Source organism: Curcuma longa, chromosome 14 (genome assembly GCF_044706935.1).
Source record: "Curcuma longa cultivar G26 ecotype Majalengka, Jawa Barat chromosome 14, ITB_CL_G26_1.1, whole genome shotgun sequence".
Lineage (NCBI taxonomy): Eukaryota > Viridiplantae > Streptophyta > Magnoliopsida > Zingiberales > Zingiberaceae > Curcuma > Curcuma longa.
This window is the reverse complement of record NC_133874.1, coordinates 9,366,376-9,389,096: the sequence shown is the minus strand read 5'-3', so window position 1 is coordinate 9,389,096 and position 22,721 is coordinate 9,366,376. Positions and strand designations below refer to the sequence as shown.

The window sequence follows — 22,721 nt, the reverse complement described above, 5'->3', positions numbered from 1 at the left end:
ATCCATGAGAACCTAAACAAATGTATCTCCATCATTGCCTTCCCTTGCGTCCCTCAGCTCAGAACTTGTAGATCCTTCATCTCAAGCATATTTTGCACCAATATAATGCCACAGGATCCCAACTATTAGCATGTGAAATATACACAGGCACCATGTGGACAATGTCAACTTTTCTTGTAACTCCTTTCCTGACTGCCCTCCACCATCAACTTATTTTTTGCAATGTCATTGATTCTTCATCAAAATCATCAGGCCCATACAAGTCCTCCACATTAGCCAGAGGCTATAGACAAATATACTAACAACTACTGTAAACTTTAACATTCTCTTCTATCAACAACAGGACAAAAACAGAGGCACACTTCTGCTCCCTTCACAATTCTTGCCAACACCCCTTCTGTGATGCCTCACAAGATCTCCTAGTAGCGTCATCACCTCAACATCCAACAAAAACCCTAGCAGGTAAATACCCTACTAGGATCAAGGCACTAGAGAAGAACCAAGCCAATAAGAATAACTTGCCAAGCTTGAGCAATAGACGAACAAAAGGGGGAAAAGCTAGAGAGTTTTATAAACACACAAAAAGAGCAATTTATTAATAAAAAATAGGCCCATACCAAACCAAGAAGATCAGCAATAAAAGCAAATGTTGTTCTATAAAAAAAATGATGGCTATAGTTCTTCCCCTCAGCGTTGCTACATGAAGTACCACAATATTCCTCATTTCAACAACAGCGTTACTTTTAGTTCATCCATTTTATCTATTGATTGCACAACTTTAAAGGAGAAAAGTTGTTATCTCTCTTCTAAAATTTCACCTTTTATAGAGTTATGTTACTTTTCATGTCTTTCCCAATGTCTACCACACCATCAAAGTAAAATGATGATAAAAAAAAACTCTCTCTGGTACTTCTTGTAGATGTAGAAACATTAATCTCATTTATTTTCCACTGAAACATGTCTCGCTTCTCTCTTTCTTGAACTTTTATTGTTATTTGCTTAGCACTGTAAATGGATAGAATATGTGTAAACACTTAATATCCAATTAGAGTTAGCTTTTGTTCATTTGAAGCAATATTAAAAGATATCAAAACTAAACAAGAATATTAATAATCTCAGCATGCTGGTTCATGAAAAAGTTCGTGGACAATTTCCAGAGAAACTTATTTATTACCTTGTCTGAATCATGATTATTATCTTATTTCTTTAAAATTTTTTATTCAAATGTATAAGCATGTAACATGTTGAAATTTAAAAAAAATAATATGTTTCAGTTACTTGGTTAATATTTTAACTAAATTATAAGAACAATAATATCTCTAATTGAGCTCAGTAAAGGCCTGGAGTCTCGCTTGAACTTGATAAGATTTTTGATAACCAAACTCAAATAAGCTCAATAAGAACAATCAATAAACTTGAACTGAAGCTTGGCTCGGCTCATTTAAAGCCCTATGTTTGCTTGGATGAAACTAAAAGAAATAAAAATATCCATTTTGAAAGGAAGTAGAGTGAGCAAAGTGATTTAGTTCCATCAAATTCTTCTATTTTATTTCCTCCCAAATAAGATTAAAATGGAGGGAAAGGAAGTTCAACCATCTATAAGTACAAACAACTGATAATTTATTCCTTTTCATTCTATCCAAATAAACAAGATGAATTGAATAGAGGACCCTAAGCCATCATTATTCTTTGTTATTCTCATTAATGCATCTTAATAAAAAGATATAAGCTAACAATGCATTCTGCTATTGCAAAAAAAGACAATCAGAAAAAACAAAAGAAGCATGTTTTAGAGAAACAACAAAAACAAAAATCAAACGACAGAGATCAACAGAGATAGGTACCTTTAACTTTTCTCTTTTTATAATTCTTTCACAAAGAAGACGTACTTTTTCCAATTCAACCTGCCATAAGAACCTTAATTAGGATAGCCACATGCAGCATTTTTTTTCTTAACTCAATGCCAAATAGCTAAGAAATGTAGCCGAATAGAGCTGAACATGTTTAATCAAAATTAAAAAACTGCTGCTTATGAGCCTCTTATTCTGTCTTCTTAAAAAGAACCCAGAAGATTTTGTAAATATATGCATAGTTGTTCTCAAGAGAACTATATTATATCTTGAGAATGAATTTAGTTACCCCATGAATATGACAATTCAGATGATCTTTGCCTTTCATTTATTAGAAACCACAAATTAGTAACATCGAAAGCAAGACCATATATAACGGTACCATTTATTTTATACCATTGTTAATCAAACTAAAGGGAAGATGTACTAGAGTAAAAGAGAACTAAAGAACCGTCAAAATTTAGAAGTGACAGAAAGAAATAAAATGACCTACATGTCTGTATATCTGATATTCACAACAAATTTCAGATTGCAAAAGTGACAATCAATACCTTGTAGTCTTAGATGTAAATGAACGATACAAAGAATTAGTAAAAATAATAAAAGTAGATGTCAAGACCATAGGCATGTTACAGGAAGAACAAAGAAAGACTAAGGTTCTATTTGTTTAACAGAAACTATTTTTCATATTTTCTAATGCCTATATTTTGGGGAAAATGACTTTTCAGTATTTCTCAGAAAGCCATTTTCCTCAAAAGAAAAATACTTATATTTTCAATTGACCAGAAAAAAAATTCTGTTGATCATGATTTTCTATTGTACCAAACATTACAAAATCCAAACAGTATGTTCAAACAATATTTCTGGTGAAATAAATGGAGCCTAAAATGACTATTGAGATACTTGATGCAAGATAATTAGTGTGCATTCATACAACCACCACATGAATCAGAATCGAATAGCCTAAATCAAACATGGATTAGATTAGAGGATAAAATTCAACCAGGTTTCTGTCAGAATAAGAGTCGAAAAAACTTTGACCACATGGTTGCATCCCAACTAGAAATGCAACTAATATTGCATCTTACAATATAGGATTATTCTACAGTATTGTCTTTAGTTTGAATTTGTGGCGCTTTGCAGCTTCTACTGCCTTCAGTCAACAATTAAATTTGAATAAAGATTGGGATTTGTCAAATAAATATTCAAAGAGACGTTCAAAACCATTAGATGGTCTCTGAGAAACTAAAACCTATAAATTGTCCAGGAAACATTTCAAGATAGATGGAACTGAAGCATTAAAACTAAGAGTAATATGGATCTTTGACTATGTATTAAAAGCAATAAAAAAGAACTCTTTAGCTGCAACTTGAAGACCAAGAACAGACTCACCCTTATTCGTTTTAAGCTCTTAAGATCCTCAATTCCACATTGCCGGTTGTCTGCCTGTAACACAACCAAACTGCATTGAGATACAACAACAAATATGGTTTAAGGTGAATACAATGAACAAGAGATATTTATAAAGGAAAATTATGCATTTCTCAGGGTTTCTTATATTTTCTTTTGTTTCTATATATTGATATACTAGGTTTCACAAATGAATTAAGGGACTTATCCATACCTTATGATTTTAATTATTGAACATTTTTATGAAAATTATATTAATAGGAAATAAGAAGAAAAAAAAATATTCAAGTTAAAGAAAGACATGGACCAAATACTATGAAGAATTATATTACCTCTCTCTGTTCTACACTATGTTTGCCACAATAGGCCTTGTGCTGTGTGGTGCTGCCACTAACCTTGGCATTCATGTAAAACCCAGCATTACTAGCACAAAAAGGATGAAAATGACTCTTACAATTTCCATAGCTGCACTGCATTAGGAAGGCAGAAACATAGTCAACAAATGGTTGTACTTTTTAGACCTCTAAGATGGTCCATTATACCACAGAAAAAGACGGACCATTAGGCATGCACCAATATTGAGATGACATATAGAGCAATTGTCCTTCCCCTTGGAAATAGTTTCCTGCAAACAACAAATGTTAAAGATATATTCTACTTATGACAAGCAATAGGCTAAAAAAACATTAAGGTGATATGGGAATCATATGCTAAAATTAGTTTGATGCAAAATGAATTTAAGATAAAATGAACATGTTAACATCTATATTATAGCAACGAAAGATTACCAAGCCTTGTATTGGGTCTTCTTGCCCTCTCCTAAAACTTGTCTCCAACAACCACTAAAGAATACAATTCCTTACATTAGACAAGGTAATACAAATAAACCAAAAAGAACTATTACAATATTAATTATTATAAAAGGATAAGTTATCACCTCTGCACAGAAGGAATGAACCCACTGTCCATCTGCTGACTTTCTCATAGCACCACTTACAGTGCCACATATGCCACACTGACCTGTAGCATATCTATCATTGGCATTAGCTCCATTTTTAGGGCTGGTAGATAACAGTGGCATTTCCTCACACCGCTCACATTTCCATGGACCAACAGGAATTTCAGATATCCTTCGATAGCAGTCTAAATGAACAGGAACCTGCAAGATGTACCAGTTTTAATAATATGATATTGAATGTTCTCAAAAGTAGAGATGCAATTTACCTTGCAGCTTGAACAGACAAAGATACGGTTCAGTATTGTCTCAGTTCGCATGCATATTTCGCAAGACAATACATTGTCTTTCAAAAATTCAGGCATCTGGAAAATCATAGACTGCTTATCTGAGGTTAATTTTGAAACAGATGATCTCAATGCCTCCTTTGGCCGACGCACTGATGGTAACCCAGCTCCCCCAGTTGCAGCTTTTAATTTTGCAGAAGCCTATAAACAAGGAAACAAGGAGATTGAAGGAACAAGATCATATGCATGAAAAATAATGCAATAATAGAGTTAAAATTTCACCTCTTGAGCAGCTGCCATGATCTCATCATTGGTGTCTTTCCTTAATGATGAGTTTCTTGATGAAATGGCTGCTGCTTCAGCAGCAGCAGCAAGTACAGCCTGAGCTTCTTTATACTTTTTCTCTTTTCTCCCTCGCTTTTTTGCTTCTCTAACTTCACGAAAAAACTGATTAACAAGGATTAGGTCCCATTTTCGTTTACTTGATTCACTTAGCTCATGAGGAAGGTTTTTAACTATCCTCCACAATAAGTCATCTGCATGGTACAAAAGAAAATTCAGAATGTATACAATATCAAATAAATTAATGGCCAATCACCAATACTATTTTAACTTCTATAAGGCAGGTTTAGGGGGAAAAAAGCTGCTTCACCATATTTATGCTTGATTGTCATGGCAATATCAAGCAGCTTAGATTGTGCGTAAATTATTTCTCCCTCCACTTCATCCTCAGGGGAAAGTTCCAAGAGACCCACATTCTTAACTTTAGAAATTTGATCAATCTTTGCTCCACCCAACGAACATTTTGTATCCGTGCAAGAACAAGGCAAGCCTTGTTTGATGCACTGAGGACATGAATTCACTGTATCGGTAGACAAAAATGTGTTCAACAACATATATTGGTATAACATAAAGGAATAGGTCTTGTTAAACCATCTTGTTGACATAGAATTTACCATCATATGTTGGATCTCTTGGAGTTTTCTTGAATAAGTTCTGCTTATGCAACAACTTCACATTGATCAAAGGATGGATATCCAAAATAGAACCAAGTGCTCCATTTCTACACAAAAATTAATAAGCTTGAATAAATTAAAAGTTTAATTTAAATTTAACCATGTGACCTAGAGGTCACATGTGACCTAGAGGTCACGGGTTCATTAAACAGCCTCTTGCCAAAGGCAAGGTAAGGCTGGTTTTTTCCCCGGACCCCGCATGGCGAGAGCTTCGTGCAGAATAAATTAAAAGTTTAAAATACAAATATACTAATTATTAGCCTGTTGGTTTAAAAAAGATTTGTTCAACTTAACAAAGACAGGAAAAAAACAAATTCATGAATGATTGAAGAAACATAAAATAAATATCCTGCAGGAAACAGGTTTTGGGTTATAAAAAAAACATAAAAAAATACTTACTCGAAATAAAATTTATAAGAAAGTGCTGCATCAACTTCATTATTAAACTCTTTTGAAGAACTATACTCCTGTTGTGTCTTATTTTCACAGATGGCATTAGCATCCTCAGCTTGTTTGTCACTGCTATGAAGACCAATTACTTTCACTTCAACATCATCCGACTTGCACTCTCCATAGGACAAATTATTGGAATCTACTTTTACTGGGTTTCCTGTTGGTGATGATGATATACAGTCAGAAATTCAGTATGTTGCATAATATAAAATTTCATGTCTGAACAATCTGGCTCTTTGTACTTTATAAGTTGTCCTTAACAAAAAGAATTTGAAAAGTCAACTGCGAGGATATTTCTGTTCAGATTTTAGCATGCAACTATTAATATTTTCCATAATAGATGGCATAAGCTTTTGAACTAAACTTTAACAAAATGTTTATGCTAAACTGAGCCATACTATAAGGCATATAGGTAAAATACGTAATACATATTAACATGATAAATTAATTAGAGTGACAACCACATTCAAATTAAACCTGGACATGTGTGAATATGTAAGAAATTTTACATCTATCACATAATATATCAAATATAAACCAAAGCAGCATATATATTTTTATACACTAATATATAAAAAATGCATTTACCAAACACTGAAAGTTTCTAACAATAATCAAAATACAAGTTGGTCATACAAAGACCTTCACGAGTGCTGCTCCTCTTTACAATAAATGTATGTAACAAAACATCGTCATACTCTAAATTCTTATCATCACATTCCTCTCATTCTTATTGAATTAGTCTAAAGGATGGTATGGCCAAAGAATCTCTTATTTGACTAGATTAGAGAATCAACTTTATTGGACTCGTATATTGACTCAAATGCAGATCCAACTGGACCAGCTCCAACCAGCTCTCATATTTGCCTACCTACATCGATATTGCTTTGCATACTCTAAATGCAATCCGCATATTCAATATATTATTCTACATAGAGAATTAAGAGAAGATACTGTGTTGTGTTTTGTGTTGTGATGTCCAAGAGGGAACTACTACAACATATATGTAAGACCTTAAAATAATACCCAAAGAGCAAATACCCCATGTAGGATAAAACCATGACACATAATCATGATTTTAAATATCATACACTCTCTCGCCTGTATCAGGTAAGACATCTCATTCTGCTCTGGCACAGAAATGCATGTCTGGGCTCTTCAATGAATAGCATCTAGCAAGGATTTCAAATGTGATTTCAATGGCAACAACTATGGCAAAATTCCAGGTTCCCTCCTCTCCCCCTCCCCCCCCTTCTCATGCTGCTAGGGTCCGGCAGTGAAAGGGGAGCCAAAGGTAGTTGTTCTTCTTTGGTGTTGATCAGCACCACTGTCAGCATGTCTAAACAGCACCAAAACAAATTAATTTTGGTTGGGAACAGATACCCAGCTCAGAATTAAAACTTTAACCCATGCAGAAATTGTAAACGAATAACCTGAAGAACTCCACTAGAACTCAAGAATTGATACTACTCATGTCTAACCTATTGCATAAAACACAAAAAATAAAACAAAAAGGACAAAATAAAATTGGAAATGTATTCTGCTAAGATGACAAGGACAATATATAACCACCGTGACCAAGAAAATTTCAAGATGCAATTCTCAAAATTGAAGTTTATAATAATCTTCAAAAGGATTAATATAATCCCTCTTAAATCCCTCCTTAAACTACTGAAATCACTACAAAATTCAAAAATTTGGGAAGCTAAAGTGACATGTGAGGTCACAAAGGAATGAGAAAGTTAGGGTTGTGGTCATGGTTTGCAATCTCGTACTATGTCGAGTAAAATGGTCGAAACATATCATTCCAATAAATCACAGAAACTCGATACCACTCGACACCAAGGTTCAAAATCTTGAGTTGTGTCTAGTTTCAGACTTTGATTGGAAAGATATTGTTCTAGTATCGTGCTAACTCTCTAATGCAGGGTATGAGTGACAGATTGAAAGTTGAAGGAGATCAAGCAAAGGATGTGTTGAGTGATATCGAGTTTTGGTAATTTACTAAAATGATATGTTTCTACCATTTCGCCTTGTATGGTACAAGATTTAAAACTTGCTTGGCATAGACTCCTTCCTATGCTTCATCTCCTTCCTTCTTCAATTATAATCAATTACCGGCACTAGGCATCGAAACATTGATACGATACCGAAATAGTATCATTCCAGTCAAAGACCGAAACTTCAACACGGCTTAAGATTTTAAACCTATGTACTCTTGAGAAGAGAAATTAATATCAAAATAAAGATTTGAGTAATAAAGTTTGATATTATCCACAGTTTTTGACAAAATTTGTGTTCTACCCACTTACTACATGGGAAAACACTCGAGACACAATACTCTCTTCATTCCTCAATGGCTCCCTAAACGATGATTTCCACTGCCATGAGTGGTGAAGGCAACTGACAAAGACCTCCATTCCTCTATGGGTGATGAAGGCTAGGGTTTCAGCAAGGTAGTCCCAACACAGCAAGTCGTCGACGACATAGTCCCAACACTGTGAGTTTTTTATGAGGAATCCTGAAGTCTTCAGTGACAGTCCTGATGCTATGAGTCTTTGTTAACGTAGTCCCGATGTGGTAAAGCTTCAATGAGGTATGCAACTCCTTTTCTCCTCCTTTGCCTTCTTGTTCTCCTCCACCTGGGATTAGTGATTGGGATAGCCACCTGGACAAACACCCAGTAGGGTATGCATGTCTTGTGGCCAAAGAGGCAAGTAAAGTTATACTATTTACACAAGACAATGAGGATACTAGAATAGCGTAGGTTCAAAATCTCATGTTATATTTGAATTTCCATTTTTTATTGGAAAATATGATTCCGCACCATGCTAAAATATTGATGCATGGTGTTAGTGACAAATGGGCGGTAGAGGAAAGAAGGAAATGAAGTTAGTAGTCTTTGTCATTAGTCTTATCCCAACTTAATATAATTCATCTTAGTGTGTATTGCAACGTGCCAAGGCGTACCGCGTGTTATTGCAACACACATCAACACGATCCTAAGGAAAAAAATGATCTTCCTCTTTTGCCAAAAATAATATGTTCTAACCAACTTCTTTACCCTTTTAAGAAAATCAAATTCAACATTGTATCTGTGATCTTTTCCCAACATCACAAGAGATGGACTTACTTTGACACCCTATTGAAAGAGTAAAAGATTTGTTTGTACTTTAGAGAGAAAATCCTTGTTTATACTTTAGAGAAAAAATCCTTGTTGGGAGAGAAAATATCATATTTATTGTATTGCCTAGGGGAGAACATCACACCATGTATAAAATTTTAGCACATACTCGAAGAATAAAATACCTAACGTGCAACCAAACCCATAATACATAATTGCTATAACTCAGGTGACTCTTATCCCAAAGGATCGAAACAAATTTCGAAACCACATCTGCTGCAATGTTGGTATCGAGTGTATACTATGTCAATTGTGTCCAGTGAGGTTTAAAGATGAACAAAAAAACACAAAAGTACAAACAACACAACTATAATCATGCCTCAACATAATTTCTTTCAATATATCATATTCAACCATGAGCCATGAAATAAAAGAACACAACAAAGAGACTTCAGGGATAAAAAAATTACCAGAAATAACCTACCTTCATTCCCGTAAGCTGGGTAAAAAGCATTAGAATCTTCATTCTTAAAAGTGTCTTCAGTAATCTGCTAGGAAGTATGAGATAAGACCTTGAATCTAGTCATAAATAACTCATTAAGAAAGAGAAACTAAGTTAATTTTAATGCATAAAGAAAAATTAGCATCACTCACCAAATGTTAAAAGAATTTGAGTAAGCATATTTGAAGTTGAAATATGGTCACAAAAAATAGAGGCTACTATTTCCGTCATCTAGTATTTTGAAAAAGTGTCCACTACTAGAATGAATTTGAATATTAAACAGGATAAAATCTTGATGCAGGTCAAAAGCAAAGCCACATTACATGGACATGATATACAATTCTACAAAACATTATCTTTTGATTACAAAATGTTTCTAGCAAATCAATGGAAAGCAAAAATGTACTGCCCACTTCTTGTTACCCTTTAGAGTAGTTACTCAGATCTAAGATTTTAAGCCAGGGATTTAAATTTCGTGTCGAGCCGGTCGAAACGGACAAAACATTTCGTTCCGCCCGCTGATCGACACTGGCACGACCCAGCACCAGACCTAGCCGTAGGAGGGATCGCCGGAGTGGTCGCGCGACCCCAACGGCAGCGCCGGAGGGGTTGCGAGACCCCAGCGGCAATGCCAGAGGGGTCATGAGACCCCATGACCACTCCCGAAGGGATAGCGCGGCCCCGCAGCCGCGCCTGAGGGGTCGCACGACCCCTCTGGAGCGACCGCCAAATCACGCGACACCTCAGTGCGTGCCAAGGTCGCACGCGTATCAGAAAAAAATTAAATTTTTTTAATTAAAACGGAACTTTCATTAACTCAATTAAAGGCTTAATTAAACCTAATAAAATTATCTGATTAATTATATATTTTATTTAAATCCTAATAATTTTTTATTTATTTATTATTATTTTTTAATGAATCCAATCAACCCCTAATCTAAATAAATAATCAAACATATTTCCTAAAATTCTAAACAAATTATTTCATTAAAATATATAAAAATTTATTTAAAATTCTAATAAAATTTTATATATTCCTAAAACCCTCCACAAGGGTTGTGGTGCTAGCGACAGACCTCCACGAGTTATTACAGCCGCAATTTTTTTTGTTTAGTTAATTTTTTATTTTTTAAATAAACTATTATTAATAGTTACAAAATATTACAAAAAATTAAATAATTTTAAAAATTAATAAAATATTTTATAAAACAATTTAATTTTAAAAAATAATTTTAAAATTAAATATAAATTTAAAATAATCTAAAATTTTAAAGAAAATATAATTCTTAAACATTTCAAATAAATTTTTTGAAATTAAAAATTTACAAATACATTCAAAAAAATAATTTAAGATTTTCAAATAATTTTATAATTATTTTTAACCTTTCAAATGATTTTACAATTTTAAATTTAATTTTGAATTTTAAAATTATTTTTTTTAATAATTTTTATACCAATTTAATAAGCATTATCTTATGAGAAAATATTGAAATATAAATTCAACATTTCAAAATATAAAACATATTTAATAATCAAATATCAATAAAATTAATATATATTTATATTTAAAATTTAAAAAATACCGAAGCTATATCGACATGGCACGATACAATACCAAAATTGTATCGTTCCGATCCAAGACCGAAATCGACACGAGTCGAGATTTTAAACCTTGTTTTAAGCATTTGGTCAAGGAGTCAGAAAAAAAAAGGTATATTAATCATAAAGTCATAAAAAGCACTGTCTCCTATTTGTTACTACATTTTGGCATATTCCAATAGTTGCTAGTGTTAAGCATATAAAAGTACTACCTCCCTTTTGAGTAAAAGAAGCATAAAATAATTAGTGTATGGTAATCATAAAAAAGACTGAGCTACTATTTTACTCCAATAGGATTAGAAATCAAAATTATTCGACAGACATCCATGTGTACCATCCTCGAGAATGCAAGGCAATTAATAAACTCGTTAGCAACCAAAAACCCCAGATTTTACTCCAAACAAAGTGATCGTGTTAGGATAACAGCGAAGGAGAAAACTGAATACTGACTAGCCAATAAGTCATTATTTTGCATAATCTAAGCTTTTCTTCATTTCAACATATCAAACCATCAAATACATGGCTATTAAGCATCAATATTTCATAAATAGTTCAATTGATATATGCATCTTTTCCAGATTCGACATACACAAAAGTACAGTAATTGATTTAAATCTCAGTTTGCATCACCAAAGCCTTACTAATTATTGTATAGTGGTTTAAACAGGCATGCAGTGACCTACAAACATAAAACCTCATATGCTAATGGTATTCAGAAGCAACAGCTCCACTAGTATTAGTATATCAACAGCAACAATAAGGTGTGTTACAAAATTAAACCAAACCCTTTGATTTGGTTTCTAAAATGACAGTGTTGATTTGGGTCCTTCTGCAACATGTCAAAAAGTAAATACGTAGAAATCACAAAATCATAATTGAGCCAATTTAAAACCACACCACTAGTACAAATGTTTAACACCTCATAGAAAAGCAAGGATTGAGTGTGACCATCGCCTAGACAAAGTAGGCCACATAGGATCGCACAAAAAATGCATTTGTTAAACAAGAATTAATGGTCAAGTCATTCTAGAAAAAATAGAAAATATTGCAACTCTTTAATAGAATAATTACCATCTCTGAAAGGTTTTGGTCATTTGGCATGCCCTCAATTGGATTAGAAGATTTCTTTTCACTGATGTCTTCGCTGATGACAAGGGGAACATCATCTATATTCCCATTACTATTTTCCAAAATGGAAGGGAGTAGGGGTGAGCATAATAACTTATCACTATTCTTTATCATCATCTGGCTTTTTGTTCTTCTCCGTGGTGGTAGTGACTTAACAAGAACAGCATCTGACAACTCAATACTTCGGACTTTATCACCAGCTAATCTGTTTTCATAATCCTTCTCTTTAACAGCATTTAAGCTATCAACCTTTGTGACTTTATACTCAGATGATGCTACAAGGCTATTTCTGAGTTTTGACGGTTGCAAAGCAGAGACATGTATAGAATTCTGAAGCCATTTGATAATTTTCAACTTTAAACCAGGTGAAAAGGATGTTGTTTCCCCCTGCCATACATAAATTCTCTCTATCAAAGAAGTACTACAAAAAGAGATTAAAAAAAATAATTGTCTACATACAACAAGTGCTGCTTGCAAGGAACCTAATGAGATGCCCATCTCTGATGCAACATTTTCAGCACTGATTTTGCCTAGAACAATTAGCTGTAAATAGAAAAGAGTAATATATTATATAATTCGATGGAGATTGCAAAATTAAGAAGAATGATTTTAGATCCCATGTTTTTTTACCACCCCTGCCTCCCATAATGCAAAGAAATCTTGAATTCTGGTCTAATCATTATACACAGGTTCCTAACTAATTTGATAGAAGCTTGCATATTGCTTTCACAGTTACAATTGTGAACAAGAAAACAGTTACAATTGTATACTAACAGCAATGTTACAACATAATGCATCATCTCAATCTCACATGGAAGATGTTTGTATGCAAGGCATTGTCCATGTGCCATTTTGGAAAGAACAAATGACTGTTCTGACTTGGACATGGTGCCAGAGTAAGTCATGGCATGAAAAAAAATAATGTTTCTTGGAAGGTGAACTTGAATTGCATTAGACAACCTACAATACACAATGACAAGCTAACTGGTCACACCCAGGAAGCTTCTGGTCCATTGCCTTCAAACTCCTTTGTCATGTTTATCTCTATCACAGTTTTCAGTTTTCACAATTCAAGAAAAAAACTTTTCTTCACAAGGTTGATAGGTTTGAGAGCCTATCTAAGAACAGCAACAGATTATAAGATTCAGTGCATAAGGAAAAACCGCAAGCTTTAACGGTTAACTACGAAGTTCTAGAATATCCTTGGGGTGAATGCATTCTAATAGCTACCTATCTCATAATAGAATGCCCTCAAAAGTTGTCAAGTTTGGTTTCCTAATCACTTCTTTTATAAACATATCCAAATTTGTCTCAAAATTTCAACATAAACAGGTTGCATTATGTCTGAACTCATGTGATATATGTGGAGGCATATGCAACCAGTAGTAGTATCTAAAGTATTTACCACTTGTAAGATAAGTGTCTAACTTAAGTACTTTACAAGTTATTAAATTCTAACTTAAGGTTGCGTGAATGTGGTTGAGTTTGAATTGGTTTTAATGGATTAAATAAGGCTTGTTACCTATGCATGCGAACTGCATATGTCATACAATGCTATATGTGGTTGCCATAGTGTCCCCTTGAAAATCTGCCAAGTGGCCATATTTACAAAGGCATAGGCTTTGTAAACCCCTATTCCATCTACCTCCGATCTTCCACTTTGGACCTTTAGATGCACTGTTTTTATACATATCCAACCTAAAAACCACTTATCCAAATCAACCAAGTGGGTGCTATTTGGGTATTCACCAACTCAATATGGGTTTCCATGCGTCAGTCATATTTGGGTTCATGGAGGCTTTCTCTCTCTAGTCCCAACCGTAGTTTTCCATTCCTCCTCTCCAAGAGGAGACTTTGGGTGAAAAATCCTAGAATACTCCAAAACTTGAACTTACCACTTGTTCACTCCCCCCCTTTTTACCGTCGCCATTATCCCTATTGTGAACTCTTTGAATGAGAAACAAAAATATGCTGAAATTCACAAAGTGGTGGCAAACCAGAAGCTCAACAAAGTCAAAAGTCTATCACGAGTTCAAACTCAGATGCCAAGCTGTGTAGCAAACCAATTAAGCATGATGTTGAGCAACAAAGTGAAAACCTAGGTCTAGACCTACCTACAGTTTTAGTAAAGAAATTAGATCTTGCACCCAGCATTCTATATCAAGGTTTGTTCCTTATTAGAAGATATCTCCTAAATTACAAGGCTTTACAGTGCGACCAAACTTTATCTCTAATATTTCATTTTTGTATCATATTCATCCTCATATATCCGCACATCCAATTTAAATAGGTCAAAAGAGTATAGAAATTTAAACTTTCATCATAAATTCAAACTTTTAGGTTTTAAATGGAATGCAAAATGGAAAATTAGTTGGGCAAATGATATTACGATAGAGATATGGAATTGCCCAGAGAAGTAAGGTATTGAATGGTTTACTAAGTTATTTAACCTGATATTAAAAATAAAAAAATGCATCTTCTCAAACAACTAATTGAAAAATATCGGAAACTAAAACAATACTTACACAGTATTCGACGACTTAGAAAAAACTTATAACAAAATCTCAAAGGAAAGTATGTGGAGAATTCTAAAAAAGAAAGGTGTTAGCGTAACATATATTGAAATAATTAAGAATATATATGATGATGTAATGACGAGTGTAAAGATTCCAAGCGGATTAATCAAAATATTTCCTATAAAGATAAAGTTACATCAATGATAAGCTATAAGTCCCTATTTTTTTATACTAATTATGAATAAATTCACTAGACACATCCAAAACACATTACCTTGGTGCATGTTGTTTATAGATAATATTGTTTTGTTAAATGAAACGCGTGAGAATAAATGTGTAATGACCCGGCCCGTCCGCCCGTGGAAATTCTACTTATCCCGACCCCTATTTTTCTGTGGGTCATGGGCCGTCGACCATCGACCGTGCCGTTACCTACTAGGACTTCTACCCCTGCCCAGTGTCTCACTTGGTTACCAGATTCAATGAACTTTAGTACTTTAGCCTGCAGGTCTAGAGTTCGAATCTGGGAAAGACAAAAATCCACTGGGCAGGGGTGGAAAGTCCTAATAGGTAACGGCACGGTCGATGGTCGACGGCCCATGACCCACAGAAAAATAGGGATCAGAATAAGTAGAATTCCCACGGACAGACGGGCCGGATCGTTACAAAATGTTAAACTCGAATTTTGGAAACACTAAGAGTGAAAGGTTTTAAACTTAGTAAAGTAAAGACAAAATGTATAGAATTTAAGTTTAACAATATTAGACGTAACAAGACAATTATTAAGATAAGAGATGACGAGTTGTCTGTAATTGAGAGCTTTAAATATTTAAGATTATTTTTACAAAAGGATGGAGGGATTGAGAGATGTCTTATATAGAATACAAGTAGAATTGCTGAAATGTAGGAGATTGTCAAATTTTCTTTGTGATCGTAAAGTGCCTCTAAAATTTAAAGAAAAGTTATACAAAACGATAGTTAAACCTATTATGTTATATAAAACTGCATGTTGGGATATGACTTGAGCTACGAGCAAAAGATGAAAATCGTAGAAATTAGGGCGTTAAGGTGGATGTGAGGATATACGAGAATGAACAAGATAAAAAATGAGAATATTAGAGTGAAAGTTTCGTTGCACATATTAAAGGAAAATTCCGAGAGACATATTTAAGATGATATGGATATATATATAGACAACCAATAAATGTCTTAGTTAGGCAATGTGAAACTATGTCAAATACGCAAATTAAATAAGAAAGAGGAAGACAAAAAAAACTTGATTAGCAACGATATAGTAAAGGATAAAACTCAATAGCATAGAAGGATCCATATAGTGGACCACATCTAGTGGGATAAGGCTTGATTGTTGTTGTTGTATCTATTATTGGGGAAATCTTGTGACAAAGAAACAACAACATATAATTGAAGGCGCAAGACAAAAAAAATTTTAAGCATCATTAGCTCACCATATATTACTAGGGAGGCTTCTAAATGATTAAAAATCCCTAGCAGCTCTCCTATGAATCTATATTACAAAAAAAGAAACAAGGCAATTATACCATAATCTTATTCATCATGACCAAACATGTTGACTATCATTTCATCAAGGAGAAAATAGATAATAAGAGTGTAAGGGAGCAAATAGATGGCATTCTAGCAAAAAAGCTTTATAAATTAAATTTTAAAGAATTAGTGAGCAAGCTCAAAATGATCATCATATATACTACATGTTCTGGGGGAGTCTAGAAATCCACATCATTTTTGGAATAGTCAGTATAAAAGATATTGTGAATCATTCCATGTGGATGATATTCAGAATCATTATATTCAGAGGGGCATATTCCAAATCATTTTATTTAGGAGAAACTTGATTTGTATGATAGTAGCCATTTTTGTTTCTATTTTTTAAAAGTAGATATTCTAAATTATTTGGTTCCTTTTTTCAAATAGAGGCATTTTCATTGTCTATATATATCGTAATTCTTTTCTGCAATGATTATGAGAAAGAATAATCCTCCAAAAGCTAATTTTAGATCTTTATGCAACAAATTGAGTAACATCTATAACCTAGATGATGGCAACCAAATACTTGAGTGTTAAAGTTCTTATGTAATTGATTCTTTTAGATGGTACTTTTATATGAAAATTATGGCCTACTTTAGCAAATGTCAAACTTTGAAATGCTAAATATATTTCACTACATCACAGTTGGTACGATTAAGGTCCTATCCAACAATGATGCGGATACAAAGGACCACATTGTAGGTTTCTGAGATTCCACAATTAAGGTCCTATAATGGGTTTTGATCGTTTAGCCTAATTTAGGCTATATGATCAAAAGATCCTAAGATCCATATTGCAACTTTGACAACCACAATTGTTAGGAAAAGTTATGCAACAAGTTAAGTAACTAGGTGTCAGAAACAAGCTAGGTTGGTCAAAATCTCTAAGATTAAGAATCAGGGATTACTAGGTCAGCATACAAACAAGTTTGGTTTTAGAGTTTTCTTGAGTTGCTCAGGTTAATCAATTTACACCATATTTTCAAAACATTTCATAGTTGATTATATATCACATATAATGCTAAAATAGCAAAGTCACATCAATTTTGGGAAGTTCAAAAAGAAAACCAAAAAATAAAGTCAACATCTCACCAAAACAAGACAAAAATCCAGCAAAATACAAATAACTAAAAAAATTTGGGAAACAAGGAGACCAAAAATGCCACCCAAATCAGATCTATACCAATGAAGAGACAAACTTAACCAGTATCAGCAACCTGACAATGGTTGTAAGTTGGAGAATTACTACCTCTCGAAGTATTGCAGGGACATCAGGAATACTTCGCTTAATAGTTTCACTGTCAATAGCCCCAACAGAACCCATCTCTGTAGTAGGACCTGCTTGACTTTCAGGATTAAGCTTACTTCCCACAGCATCTTGGTCACCAGGTTCTACCTGGTCTATTTTCTCAGAAGTAAACTTTGTGGTTTCATTTTTCATGGTCTTTTTATCTCTATTCTTGCGAGTAAATTGGAATTTTGGTAATATTTTAGCACTGGGGATAAGGGTAGAAGGCTTGTCTGTCATGGAATGGTCATCAATAGCCATCAAGAGGTTATTAGGGTCTTTGACACTTATCGCATCCTGGAAAGTGGAGTGTTTTGAGCAAAAAGCTCGCAATTCAACCTAAGGTGCAAGCAGAAAAAGTCAGTAATGAATGGCATCAATAAAATGCAAAAGGCAGTTTACAGAAAAGAAGAGAGACAATGAGATTTACATTAGCACATTCAAATTTTCCCCAAATCTCCATCTGATTCTTTGATTCCCTAGCACACATAGGGTGGAAAGCTGTTCTACATGTCCCTGAAGCATCAAACCTGAATAAGTTATCATAAAGGAAAAACAAGAAAACTGAAGAACGAAGAAACTTGTAGATCTCATAATTAGCAAGATGATCTTAATTGTCTGGAAAAAAAAAATTCATGCCATCTATAAAATAAAATGCATCTCCATAGGTGTGTCCATTTGGTTAAGAGTGAACAAAACCAACCTGAGCTAAATCAAAATTGACTGAAACCAAACATTTTTTTATATTGATTTAAAAGAACAAATCAAACTTTAGCATGTAAACTTAATTGAAACCATACCAAAATTATGGATTTAGTTCAGTCGAGTTCAGATTGATTTCATATGCAGCTGAGTCTTATTTTTTTAAACTTAATAATTGCAACTCTTTATAAACCAAATTTTAAAAAAAACAAAAATATGGTAAAATTCAGTTTGCATTGAACAAGTATGATGCATCTGAACATCATAAATTTCAATAAATTGCAACTTTTTGTCAATGAGAGTTCCAAAAACCACAATAATATCCTAAAATAAGTTGTAATATTGTGAACTTTTAACATAAACTCTATCAACATTGTGTTATTTGAAATGAATCCATATATTCTTTTATATTAAAAAAAAGATTTTTTGGTTAATTTGGTTTACAATCAATTAAACCAAACCAAAATTTTGTTATGCTTCAATCAAGCCAAATGAACCAATTTGGTAAAAGAAACAAATCAAACCCAACTCTCAATGTCATTTAATTGGATTCAAATTTTCATTTTAAACAAATGATGGGCACTCCTACATATCTGAGCCAACAAAGAATTTGTATCAGAGTACAGATAAAGGATTTTTTTTCAGTGGCTCAAGACATAGTCAACTGTCCCAACAAAGTAAGCTAACCAAGATAAGACGCCATGAACAATAATCATCTCAATGCTACCAATATCTGTTTCCAACAGCAGTTGTTTAAAATATGTTGCTGTCTAAAAATCTCACATGGTTCCAAATTGGTACGCGTTCAAAAAATTATGCTGGATAATGGGGCTACAGGTTCACGCTAAATATACACTTTGGTCCTTCAGTTTCCTTACATCCTGACCGTATTGGAAGCATCTGTCAGACCCTGCTGAGTCTGAACAAATTAAAGTAATCTGCCCCAGCAGACCACAATAGTAATAAATCATATTAGCTCCTACAGACATATCTAACAGAAAATTAAAATGAGGCACTAACAACATGGCTTTTAGTGAATGATAAGCTATGCTTTCATCAGTAAAATGCAAAGAAAGAAAGATTATGAGAGCAAGTATGAGAAATGCCTTAAAAATAAAATCTTTTTGCTTGAAAGAAAATTAAGAGAGGGGGGAAAAAAATTGGAGGAATGAAAACCATAAACTTATCCCAATCAAATATTCCAAAATTAGGAAGATGTGATGGTAAGGGAGTGATGTAAAACTGAAATTACCAGCTTATGCATTAAAGGGGAGTGTTTTGAAACTGAAATTACCAACTTGCCCATTTTTCACAGAAGGCATGATTCACGCCATGGTTAAAATGGTTTTTTAATCATTTTAACAATACAAGATTTTCATTCTCTCACACTTTTGTTCCTTTCTGGTACACAATAGGAGTGAAAGCATAATAAACTTTGTTCTCATTTTCTTCCCTAGTACACAACAGGATTGAAAACAAATAAACCTCTCCTACTTCCTATCTTCTCTTTGTATCTATTAAATTTATAAGCAAAGTGCCAAATCAGGGAATTTATCGGTCCAAAGAAACGTCCACCTCGATGATAGTACAGTTGATGCAGCTGCTTATAAATAGAATGCCGCATCATATATGGCATAGCAGGAGAGATCTTAATAACTTGCAACTCCACAATGTAGCTTCAACAAGCCTACACTGGTCATAATGGAATGTAGACAATTGTGGAAAATTGAATACCAAAACAACTTGTTTAGAAGCTAATAAGAGGGAAAACACTGATGTGAATAGCAGTTGATGCAACTCCATAATGTCGATTCAACAAACCTACAGTAATAATGGAATGAAAAGAATTGTGGGAAAATGAATACTAGAACTTGTTTAGAAACTAATAAAAAGGGAAAATGATAATAAATCATATCAAATTTACCAAGCATAATCACAGGCAATGTGCTAAAATAAGTGCACAAGCACATCATCTGAAATGGTGAAAGATTAAGAACAAGCCCTTGTTGCTTGTTTCCTTGGGTGGAAATACCTGAGGGAAATGAACCTATACTCTTTCCCTCCACTTCCTTGAGCAGAAATGAAAGGGAGGAAATAGTTGGCGAACTCTTTCCTTAATTTGAAATAATTTGAATTACATCCAAATCGAATGAAAAAATCAATAGCATAAAAAAAATTTAAAAAATTGACTTTTGTTTAACTTTTTGTTTTTATATGTTTTTACAAAATCAATTATTGAAATGTAAATTTCTCCCCCCTTTATTTCCCTCTAAAGAAATGGTGAGGAATTCTCTCTCTTGATTTTTTCCCTCCAAGGAAACACAAATGAAGGATAAATTTCCATATCCTTTTGCTCAAATTTTATTTTCCTACTCACAAATTCCCTCCCTTGTAGAAAACATAGCCTAAACATTGAACAGGAACAAACATAAAATCAAGCTATATGTTAGCAACAAAGAGCGACAAGGGATGAAAGAATAGAATTACCATAGCTGCATCTTACGCATACACCATGCTTCACCTTGCATAAATTACAGACCAACCTCCTCCGACTATCATCTATGCCACCCACATTCATAACTAGTTGCATAGCTTTGGTGTCTTCAACGTACACTTCTGGTGTCCACAAAGCACAAAACAAGTGTACAAATGTACCACAATCACCAGGGTAAAGGGAAGGACCAATTCTTAGTTCTTTCATCACTCCACCTTCCCTAGGGCAAAGAAAGCATGGCCTTCCCTGTATAACTTTACTTGCTTTCTCCAAATGTTTACACCGAGAACAAATCCATATCCCGTCCAAAGCCTCATTTACCCCATAACATTTCCGGTGCACCAAAGCCTGGCAAGAATGGCAGTGAAGCAATTTGTTCGATTTCACTCTGCTCTCTGCAGTGCAACAGACATCACATATTTCAGCTCCTAAATGTGAATGAGGAAGCAGTAGCAGCCTATCCAAACCAGCATCTCCACCCAAAAGCTTCCGAATCTTATTTGGGCGTTCAGACGTGAGATTGAGACGTTCCTTAGAACCCAAAATCCAATGCAAAGACGAAGTATCATCGTTTTCTTCTCCTTCAATTAATAATGCATCGTCTCCGGGAACCGCTCTCCCATCTGCTTCCACAAGAGCCACATTCTCCTGTGCGTGAACTTTCTCTGTCTCCATCGGTTGAAGTTCTGAGTGTTCTTGCTCTTTCCCTGGCAAAGAAATGAAACCCAACGGAGGGGCAGAAGCGTCCAATTCCCCAACTTTCTCGCTAAGCTCCGCCCAATTTCCAAGAACTGGAATGGTCAGACAAGAAGCTACTGAACCAGGACCCAACCCAAGTGTCGGAACCAATAAGTCGACGTCAGACAGAGTGAGCGGCCGGAAGTACTCTTCAGTCTCATCCCACACAGTGAGCGGCTTACCGGGCGTCGACGGCTTCTCAGCGTTCTCCCCCGCGGCCTTTTTCTGCTTCTTGTGGCCCTCGGAGGCGCGCGCGAGAAAAGACGCCAAACGCGAAGGGAGCGTCGGAACCCTAAGCGCAGACTCCTCACCGTCGAAGGGGCATCGAACAGAGAGCGCCTTCTGCGCCTGGGAAAAAGGATCTAAGCTGGCAGCCAGGGCGCCGACGGAGGGAGGCTCCTCGGCGGCATCGGAACGGGCGTCAGCGTCTTTACCCTTCATCACGACACGGGGGCATCAGCGCGACGTCCCCGGAATTATAAGCGCCGGGGAACGAAAGGAGAGGAGAGAGAGGAGGAGGAGGAGGAGGAGGAGGAGGAGGAGGAAGGGAGATGAGAGAACGGCTGAGGGAGGGAGCTAGGGTTAGGGTTTCGAGCTCCGGTTCCTGGTTCCGTGTACCATTTTTCTTTTCATATTATTTTTTTTTCTTTTCGCTTCCGTAACAGACCCAGAGAGAGAGAGAGAGAGAGAGAGAGAGAGAGAGAGAGAGACTGTAATTGTATCGTCGTCGTCGTCACTTGGCTGTGTGTTTTCAATTGATTTGAATAATCCTGCGTTTGTGTTTATTTTATTTTATATGCGGGCGGGGACCCACCCGATGACTTGGCTGCCTTGGTGGGGAATAAATCGCTAGCGGCGCTGGCACGATCGAGTGAAACCGACGCCAATGCAAACAACGGTCGACGCCAATGTGGCAACGTGGCGCGTTGGAAGCGAGACAGACAGACAGACAGGACCGAAGAAAACGACGTCCAGCAGTGGGCCTCCTCCAGGCCCATCTTAAATTAGGCCCAATCTTGGTAAGTTTCAATTTTTAGGAGCTATAAAAAGCCCTATTTGCTCTCCTTGTATCTTTCAAATAAATCGATTGGGCAAAA

The 22,721-nt window shown here is 34.9% G+C and overlaps 1 protein-coding gene across 1 annotated transcript; it reads right to left on the bottom strand.

The window, feature by feature from the left end:
• Positions 1-1,745: 1,745 nt before the first annotated feature.
• On the bottom strand, positions 1,746-22,303 carry LOC141844865 (uncharacterized). The gene is made up of 17 exons (XM_074732842.1): positions 20,880-22,303; positions 18,121-18,206; positions 17,652-18,029; positions 12,784-12,867; positions 12,268-12,711; positions 9,580-9,643; positions 5,918-6,128; positions 5,459-5,565; positions 5,155-5,364; positions 4,785-5,038; positions 4,485-4,703; positions 4,198-4,419; positions 4,049-4,102; positions 3,820-3,885; positions 3,593-3,730; positions 3,243-3,296; positions 1,746-1,904 (listed from the first exon to the last, which is right to left on the bottom strand). Exons 1-17 carry the CDS (start codon positions 22,063-22,065, stop codon positions 1,746-1,748), a joined length of 3,936 nt encoding a protein of 1,311 aa, XP_074588943.1. The 5' UTR covers positions 22,066-22,303.
• Positions 22,304-22,721: the final 418 nt, after the last annotated feature.